The sequence below is a fragment of the Lontra canadensis genome, unplaced genomic scaffold (assembly GCF_010015895.1).
Source record: "Lontra canadensis isolate GAN:19392208 unplaced genomic scaffold, GSC_riverotter_1.0 scaffold17, whole genome shotgun sequence".
In the NCBI taxonomy this organism is placed as follows: domain Eukaryota; kingdom Metazoa; phylum Chordata; class Mammalia; order Carnivora; family Mustelidae; genus Lontra; species Lontra canadensis.
Window position 1 is genome coordinate 24,154,331 of NW_022631011.1, and position 10,051 is coordinate 24,164,381.

At 45.9% G+C, this 10,051-nt stretch overlaps 1 protein-coding gene across 1 annotated transcript in view; it reads right to left on the reverse strand.

Moving 5' to 3' along the window:
• The window catches only part of COLEC12 (collectin subfamily member 12), a 192,872-nt gene extending 187,583 nt beyond the window's left edge, over positions 1–5,289 (reverse strand). The window contains exon 1 of the mRNA XM_032859803.1: positions 5,095–5,289. Coding sequence (XP_032715694.1) covers positions 5,095–5,101 — 7 coding nt within the window. The 5' untranslated portion in view covers positions 5,102–5,289. The remainder of the gene's footprint in view (positions 1–5,094) is intronic.
• Positions 5,290–10,051: the final 4,762 nt, after the last annotated feature.

Sequence of the window (10,051 nt, forward strand, 5' to 3'; positions counted from 1 at the left end):
GTCAGTCAGAAGCAAAACCTCCTAAAGATAAACTCTCCACACCACAACGACCCTGGAGTCTGCTTTATCTTTGCAGAATGCCTGTCTAGAGAGGATCCTCTCGTGGCTGGCTAAAGAGCACATCAATTTCTTCAGACCTTCGACGCCAGGTGATTACATGTCTGAGTCCAGACGACAGGACCTTCTCTGTGTTGCTCACTTAGTAAGTATTGGAACGCAGCACACAGTGGGTACTCAGCAAAGATGTGTTGATTGAGTGGAATGTTAGGGTTTGGCTAGGAAGGAGTCTAAGCTAGAGGTGTAACATGTGGATTCTGGAGTCAGACTGCCTGAAGCAGTTAAAACTGCCTTGAATAGGGCACCCGGGTGGCTCAGTGGGTTAAAAGCCTCTGCCTTTGGCTCAGGTCATGATCTCAGGGTCCTGGGATCGAGCCCCGCATCGGGCTCTCTGCTCTGCGGGGAGCCTGCTTCCTCCTCTCTCTCTGCCTACCTTTCTGCCTGCTTGTGATCTCTCTCTGTCAAATAAATAAATAAAATCTTAAAAAAAAAACAAAACTGCCTTGAATACCAGTTTTGCCACTGACTTGCTGGATGTCCCTACAAGGAACTATACCTCTTTAAGCCTAAGTTTTCCCATCTGAAAAATGGAGAAAATAAGAACACTTGGCTTGGCGGGTGTTCAGTAAATGTTAGCTATTATTAGAGAGAAAAATAATAAGTGGGCATGTAGGTGGCCATCAGTCACACCTAAGAAGTTGTTGGTGAACAGAAGCCATGGTTCAGATCAACCTTGTCCCTGGCTTTTATCTTCCAGCTCATGACCCTGTTCCGGGCCATAGAAAGGAAATCTGGAAGCTGAGAGACAGTGAGCTTGTGCCTTCAGAATGGCAGAAGATGGAGAGGACAGAACGAGCCTGGCAGAGCTGACCCCATGGTGGGGGTAGACTCTCTTCGTAGATGCGTATCTCTCAGGCCTAGAATGCTGTCCCCCCACCTGGCCGTCCAATTCTTCCCACTCTGATTCACCAGCTGAACTTCCAAAGCACCACAGACACACACACCGCCAACAGGAAGGCTGCGCTCTGCTATGGCTCTGGGCTTCCTCTCCCAGGACCCCAACCCTGCTTCCCAACATTAGGCAGACATGTGTCAGATTTGTCCCCTGACAGACTACTCACAAGCTGTGTTCACCCCAGGCAAAATATGCTTTTCTTCTATCACAAAATTTAAATGTCTATTTTCCCATCTGAAAACTTGGAGGGCCATTTAACTTACTTTGGTAGCAGCTGCATCAACTGTCTTAAAATACTATTTTAATGAGAATAAGTGTTAATTCAGAAAATTAGGCACCTGGTTTGCTATAGCTTGAGAACTATCATCTGCCAGCTTTTCCCAGTCATACCTTATCAGTGGATGAGCTGCATAGTTAAGGAGCGGGGCGGGGGAGGGTAAGCAGGGCACAATCTTGGGAAATTGTGGAGGAGACCACAGGAAAGATCTATACTTAGCAATAATTAAGCCCCAGATTAAGAATGTTAAGCATCCCCAAACTAATGAAAAGTCAAAAGTATAATTAGATTGCAAATTCACCTTCCAAAGGAAGGGTAGTCCCAGTTCCAATCAGTGAAGGGAAAAAGGCCTCATTTTGTTTCCAGTTCCTTTCATAAAACATGATGCTTTCAGTGCAGTCAGCCCTGACACAATTGTTTACGTATCCCACTTAAGGACAAGAAATCTTAGAGACAGTGGTAAGGCAAGGAGTCTGTGAGTCCAGAAAAACAACCGGCAGTAGACTGCTTACCAGAGCATTTTTAAAGTATTATTGCCAACAGTATTTGAGAAATGTTTATATACAAGCACACAAAAATAAGCAGCTGAATACTATGTTTTGATGGCACCAACCTCCTCCCTGTGTTAAATTAGAACGGTGGTTTGGACCTCTGTGGTCCAGTGTGCTGGTGGTTGTTTTTGGCCGTCTCTTAGGCAACAAGTGCTGCTGCTTTAAAACTCACCAATATTCCCAACTTTAAGAACTAGAAATGTGATTTAATATTAACACACCTACTCTGGAGGAGTCAGATTCCTTCAAAAAAAATGTGAATATTTATCCAAAACCATGAGATTAATGGTGCGGTACAGCTAATTGAAAATGAAACTGTAAATTAAAACCAATTTCATGTTTTAATCAGTTTGGAAGACTGCAAGTATTGCAGCAACGAGGCAAGTAATTTTCTTCTGGAAAATGTATAATGATGTCATTATTTTGGACTTACGATTCCAGAGATGGAGGAAGTAAGACCGAGACAAATATTTGCTGAATGCAACAGATAGGTGGCGCTGTGACTCATGGCGGATATGGAATTACACTCCAAAATCCAGGTTTATTACCCAGGCCATGAAACATTGGAATTAGAAAGTCAAACAGAAAGTCAAACCTTATAAAGGTGTCTGACTCGTAAAGAAGCTAAATTTTTCTTTTGGCAAAAAAAATTTCTGTAACTTCTAACATGTCCACTAATTTTCTGTTTGTCTAAAAAAAGTTTTAAGTTAATACTTAAAGCATTTGCAAGGCTTGTCATTGGCCTCTATCATTTAGGGAAATTAAATTCTAATGAAATGTTGGCTTTCTTAAGTATAACGAGTTAATAACTATGCAACATAATCACAAATCCAAGGAAGCTTTGGGTTGGTTAACTAATGGCAAAATGTCAAGATAATTCCACTTGGTAAAGGCGTCCTTCCTCTTTGGTTAGAAATACTCTGTGCTTGGTTGGCTTCAGAAGGCTTGTGTCCAATTTCTTGGATCCATCCCCTTCCTGGCTGCTGCCACCAGTTGCGGGTTACTTGGCTACTCAGTTGTCTGAGATTTACTTTTCTTCTGGTCTACACCAGAAGTTGTCTACCTGGTGTCCTAGCTCTTTCCAAGCAACACAAGGAAACTGGCAAAGTTTGTCTTCAGTGCCTACCACACTCCTGGTTCCCAGTTCCTATTTGTTCTAGACTCAGTTTCCACATCCATAACATGAGTTCAAATACCTACCTCATGGTATCGTTGAGAAGATTAATTGACAGAGTGATTTGTAGAGGGTATAGCACCGTGGTTGGCACTTAGTAGATTCTATAAAATTATTACTGTCTCCTTCCCTTCCCATTTCACTAAACAGACAAATGAATGTAAATTATATGGCAACAGTTGGTAAGCAAACTTCTTCCAGAATATTTCCTTTTAAAAGAGGCCTTCAAAGTGAGTAGTCTACTGTGGGATTCACAGGTCCCTTATTAGCCCTCCCCCACTGGGACAGAAGGTATGTGGGGGCTTTAGGCAGTGCTTGGATCATAGAGGGTAAGCAATGAACCTTCTCCAGGGGGTCTGCAAGCTGGTCCAGAATGCAGAGTAAATCTCACAAATACACATTTAGGACTTTCAGGCGTGTCTTTCTTTAATAACACTGAAAAATACCCAAACTGCAAAAACGGTCATTTACCCAGTCAAAAAGCATAACAAGATTTTCAGGGCTCAAGAACCAACACAGGAGCTGAGGGAGTGAGCGGTTCGCTTATCTTTTCCAACAGTTCAAAGGCTACTGGCCTCAGTGACCAGCAATGAGAGGATTAACTTCTGGCTAAAATGACAGTAACTGAGCCCCAAAGTAACGTGTAGCCTGTGAACTCTTTCCTTGCTGAGAGGATCCTTTAATCAGTGCTAGCCAAGGAAAGAGTTTCCTAAAATGTAAATGAGAGAAGAGAAACTGAGAGGAAAAAGAAGAAACATCCCCCACAGCATTTTGAATTTCCCTAGCCAGAAAAGTGTATCCTATCTTTTGTTTCTCTTCTGGGGACGGTCACTTTTCACCTGGAATTCAGTCCCTGCCCTTCCTAGGGTATCCTTGAAGAGGAAACTAATACCTTGGAAGTGCAGCTAATTGGTAGGACATTATCACTCGGGATAGTTTAGTGAGGACTTCCTTTCGGAGAAACCTAGAGGGAAAAGTTACTTTCCAAGAGTGTGGGGCTCCCTGGGCACCTCCCTCGGACAGCAACCTTGGCAAGTAAAAGCGATCGCATGGCCCGGTCTCTGGCGGCTGGAAATGTGGTCACCGCTGTCAGATGGCACTTCACACCCAGCCCCCTCGCTCAGGCCCAGCCCGAGCGGTATCTGAAACGTGTTATCCTAGTACAAGACCAGAAACTTGAGTCTCGTGTAAACACCACGTCGGCCCATCCCCAAACGATTCCCTCTGATGCCTCTGTTGTAATTATTTATCTCGCATGTAAATCAGAATTCTGCTGACCAATCTCCATGTTTCTAATAAATAGAAAGCTGCCCCGCAAAGTCCTTCTCCTTGTGATTCAGTTCAAAGGTACGGTAACATACTACACTTCCCTAAGCCGGCTTGCAGAAGACACAGCTCCGGAGACGACCAGCAGGATGATTTGTGTCATCTCTGAACACACGTGGGCACACCAGCTCCACAGGCGGGCACGTGGAAGGGACGCGGAACGAAGAGCAGTTATTTTCCAATCGGTGCGTCGGATGGAGAAGGATGCCAAACGCACTTTCTGAGCCAGCGGAACTCCGCGGGCACCTAATCATTGCCAGATGTGGGGAGGACGCACCGAGAACATCCCCGAGTCCAGGAGGAAACAACCCAGCCGGCAGCACGTCGACTTCTCGGATGGGGAAACGGCACCAGCCAGGAGGAGAGGTCCCCGAACAGAGAGTGGAGCGCCGCAGAGCGGAAAACCCACTCCGGGGAATGAGGATGCCTCCCCTCTCCTCGGCATGTTTTTTCGATTAAAAAGTTGGGAACTGGAATCCGTAAACAACGACTTAGGGCTCCAAACTACTTTGCAGAGACACGATGGGGAGGGGATTACTTGCACGCTCCAAAACCCCGAACATCTAGGTCTCCTGCCTTGCCCAACTCCGGAACCGAGGAGCGTCCCACCGGTGCACGCACGAACCCCGCGCCGCGCTCCTCTGGCCCTCCGCCCGGAGAAAGTTAAGCGCAGGCTTTCACCTCCGTCCCCTCCCGCGCGCCCCGAAGCCCGCCCTGCTGGCCCGGAGCCCCGCGCAGCCCGCCGCCGCCCTACCTTTCATGGTGACCGAGGGAACGCACGGCCAGTCAAGGAGCTCCGCGCCGCCGAGAAAATTCGCGCTGAACAGCCGGTCACTGCGCGCCCATGGCAGCCGCACCGCGCGTCGGACGTCTGCGCTCTAGCCCTCCCTCGCCGCCTCCACCGCCGGCCTGCGCTCCCAGCTCGGCGCTCTGTGCCGCGGGGTTGCCGCGCGCGCCGCTCACCCCGGGCGGGAGGCGCCGCTCCCGCCAGCGCCCCTCCCCCTGGCCCGCCGGGGCGCGCGGGCCGCCGCGCCCACGCCCCCTCGCGCCCTCCCGCGGGCGCCCCGCCCTCGGGTCCGCGCTCGCCCCTGCCCCGCCGCTCTCTCGCCCAGTCTCTCCTCCGCGCGGTGCCTCGCCCCAGGGCTCCCGGTGCCTGGCCCCAGGGCTCCCTTTGCCTCGTCCGACCCGCGGCGGAACGAAGTCGGAAGAAAGCGTCTCCCGGGCGGTCAAATGTTCACCCGTGGTGTGCGCGACGGTGCTGTTGCTGGGCTTGTTTCTAGACCCCAAAGTGTCTAGAACGTGCGGTGAGAGAGTTGAGGAGCAACAGCGTCACGGCGGTGGCGGAGTAAGCTTGTCCCTTCCCCAAACGTCTCTGGAGGCATGGAGGGTCAGAAGATTAAACCAAAGCGAGAACGTCCTAGGCATTCAAAGATTTCAGGTGCGCTTGTTCACGCCCAAAGGGAAAACGGGACACAGGCGAGCGCGCTCACTGTCACCCGGGGAGAGCTGTTGCTAAATCAGCAATCACCATGAGATGCTCTCCTTACAGAACTCAGAGCAGCATTACAACTCTTAGACCTCCAAAAGAGACAGAGATCAAAACCCCACTACACTCCCCTCGGTTGGAATAAGTCACCCTTCTACCCACCACCCCTGAAACTGATCTGAAATTGATCATATTGAAGGAGGCGGGACTATTGAGTGGCTTCTTAGAAAGTTCTTTCATTGTGGCTGATCATGTAGTCCCAGTGTGGGGTTTTTCCCCCCCTTTCAGAAACCCCTAATCAGACCCATTTGTTGCTTCATTGCTTTAAAACATAAACTAAGTGTGAGTGGAACTGTGGAGAGGGAGGTGCAGAGCGACTTCTTCCACAACGATGAAATGAAAAATGACCATGTGCTTACTAGCACACCAAAAGCACTACAATTCTGCCTGGGCGGTGGTTGCAGCTTTTCAGATTTCCTCTCCTGAGGATTTGGTAGTATGGTGTAAACAACCCATTGATTCATTCTAAATAGGGAATTCTGCTCTAGAAAAACGTAGTGCCCCAAAAGGAATACATTCTAAAATATTTTAGACTCTCCATTCCAGAAGCCTTCTTTCGAACATCAGGGAGAAACTTTTACCTGACTAGCAGAGAAAAAGACAAAAAACAGCACTTGAAGGGTTGATCAAACTACAGGGTCCCTAGGGACTTGCTCCACCTCTCAACAAGGTACCTGCCTTGTCTTCTTGCAGGGCAAGTAAGGGTTGCTAAAGAGAACCCAGATTATGCTGGTGTAGAGTAAATCCATCAGTTTCTGTGCATAATAATTTCTCCAACTGAAAAATGGAGAGGATTTTGGCTTCAGCATTTGAGTTATAAAATCGTTTTAAAAACATAAATCATAGCTATGACAGCAAAAGCACAGTCAGTAAAAGAATATATAGATTAACTGGATTTCATTAAATTTTAAAACTTGTGCATCAAAGCACATTATCAACCGTGTGAAGAGACCACCCACAGAATGGGATAAAATATTTGTAAGTCATATATCTTGTAAGGGATTAATATCCAGAATATATAAAGAATGCTTGCAGCTCAACAACAAACAACAACCCACTTCAAAAATGGGCAAAGTACTCAAATAGACATCCTCTGAAGATTTACAAATGGCCAGAAAGCATGGAAAAATGTTCAACAACTTTAATCACTAGGGAAATGCAAATCGAAACTACTGTGAGATACCATTTCGTACCCACTAAGATGAATATTATAAAAATAAAAATGTTTGTTAAAAAGCAGAAAACAACAAGTGTTGGCAAAGATGTGAAGAATCGGAACCTTGTGCATTGATGGTAAGAATGCAAAATGATATAACCACCATGGAAAACAACATGGTGCTTCCTTAAAAAAACGAAACATAGAATTATCATATGATCTAACAATAGTACTTCTGGATATATGCCCAAAAGAACTGGAAGCAAGGACTCAAATAGATATTTGTAGACCCAGGTGCACAGCAGTATTATTCAAAATGGCCAAAAGGTAGAAGTAATCAAAGTGTCCATCAATGGATGAATGGAAAAAACAAAATGTGGTACATACTAACGATGGAATACTATTCAGCCCTAAAAAAGGAAGGAAATTCTGAAACACACTATACAGTATGAATGAACTGAGAACATTATGCTAAGTGAAAAAAGCCACTACAAAAAGACAAATACTGTATGATTCCTTTTCTAAGAGTTGCCTAGAGTAACTAGGCATAAAGACAGGAAATAGAATGGAGGTTGCCAGGGGTTAGGAGGAAGAGTGAATGGGGAGTTGGTGCTTAATTGTTACAGAGTTTCAGGTTTGTAAAGGTGAAGGGTTCTGGAGATGGGTGGTGGTAATGTTTGAGTGATAATGTGAATGCACTTAATGCCCCTGAACTACACACTTAAAAATGGTTAGGATGGTAAGTTTTATTTGTATTTTACCATACATTTTCTTCTATTGATTTACTTATTTACTTACTTATTTATTTATTCTCTTATTAACATATAATGTATTATTTGCTTCAGGGGTACAGGTCTGTGAATCATCAGTCATATACAATTCACAGCACTCACCATAGCACATACCCTCCCCAATGTCCATCATCCAGCCATCCCATCCCTCCCCCCGGGCCCAGCAACCCTCGGTTTGTTTCCTGAGATTGAGTCCCTTATGGTTTGTCTCCCTCCCGATCCCATCTTGTTTCATTTTCCCCTCCCTACCACTCTGACCCCCCACTCTGCCCCTCATATTCCTCATATCAGAGAGATCATGATAATTGTCTTTCTCTGATTGACTTATTTCGCTTAGCATAATACCCTCTAGTTCCATCCATGTCATTGCAAATGGCAAAAAAATATATATATATTTTTGATGGCTGCATAATATTCGTGTGTGTGTGTGTGTGTGTGTGTGTGTGTACCACATCTTTAGCCATTCATCTGTTGATGGACATCTAGGCTCTTTCCATAGTTTGGCTATTGTGGACATTGCTGTTGTAAACATTTGGGTGCAAGTGCCCTTCATATCACTGCATTTGTATCTTTAGGGTAAAGACCCAGTAGTGCTATTGCTGGGTCTAGGGTAGCTCTATTTTTAACTTGTTGAGGAACCGCCATACTGTTTTCCAGAGTGGTTGCACCAGCTTGCATTCCCACCAACAGTATAGGAGGGTTCTGCTTTCTCCGCATCCTCGCCAGCATCTGTTATTTCCTTACTTGTTAATTTTAGCCATTCTGACTGGTGTGAGGTGGTATCTCATTGTGATTTTGATTTGTATTTCCCTGATGCCAAATGATGTGGAGCACTTTTTCATGTGTCTGTTGGCCATCTGGATGTCTTCTTTGCAGAAATGCCCGTTCATGTCCTCTGCTCATTTCTTGATTGGATTATTTGTTCTTTGGGTGTTGAGTTTGGTAAGTTCTTTATAGATTTTGGATACTAGCCCTTTAACTGATATGTCATTTGTGAATATCTTCTCCCATTCTGTTAGTTGTCTTTTGGTTTTGTTGACTGTTTCCTTTGCTGTGCAGAAGCTTTTGATCTTGATGAAGTACAAATAGTTCATTTTTGCCCTTACTTCCCTTGCCTTTGGCGAATTTTCTGGGAAGAAGTTGCTGCGGCTAAGTTCGAAGAGGTTGCTGCCTGTGTTCTCCGCAAGGATTTTGATGGATTCCTGTCTCACATTACCACACATTTTCTATATTTATATTTTGTTAGAAAAATTTCTAACAAATTATGAGATTAAAAAAATCCCACAAAACCCAAAACCTATGATGTTTGTTATAATGAACCAAATTTGTGATGAAAAAGCAGGCTTGGCAATTCTTTAGAGGACAGTGTCAAGGAGCACTCCTGGATGATCACCTCCTTCAACACAAAAAGGATGGAGTTCCTTGGGTATGTCCCATAAGTCCCCTGCCTGCCACCTCTTCTGAGTCCCACTCGGGCGGTTCATAGGATGAAGGTTGTGGACACATACAGATCATCAGCCAACCAAAACTTCTCTGGTCAAGATCTTTGAGAGAAGTTGAGGATTGAACTGGGACTTGGGAGGAGAAGGGAACAGTACAGGAGAGGAGGGAGGATGGTGTGGTTAGGAAGGACTGAATCACACCAGTGAAGACGCTTTGAACTCCTTAGCAGAAATGGGCTACAGGGCTTCCAGGTCATGCTCAGGCCTCCCCACCTCCAGCAGCAGCAACTGTAACCTGCATTCACATTATAAACCTGGAGAAGGCATCATGTCATTTAATCCTCAGCCCAACCTTGTGCTAAGTATCTCCTTTTTAGGAATGACAAAGCCCTATCACACTTGCCCTCTGCTTCCCTTAGCTGTTCTCACCAAGCTCTGCTTCCACCTTCAGAACATGTCTCACACGTCTCCACTTCTCCCCATCTCCCAGGTAAAGACCCCTATGCCCATCTGGAATTCAGCAAGAACCCTCCAGGCTGGCCTCCCCATGCTCCCTGTTGCTTCTTCTCTGCCCCAGGTGCCAAAACCCAGCAGGCTGAGAGGCAAGAAGGACAGAAGAGAGATGGGAAACTCTATAGTTTCCCCAGCCTAGGACCTTTAGAGAGGTTCCAGGCCATGATATGAGAATGGGGAACACAGGTTGAACACAAAGAGCTCCTTGAGTGAAGGAGAAGCTGAGAGGGCAGGGAGACCAAGGCAGGACAGAACATTGGAGG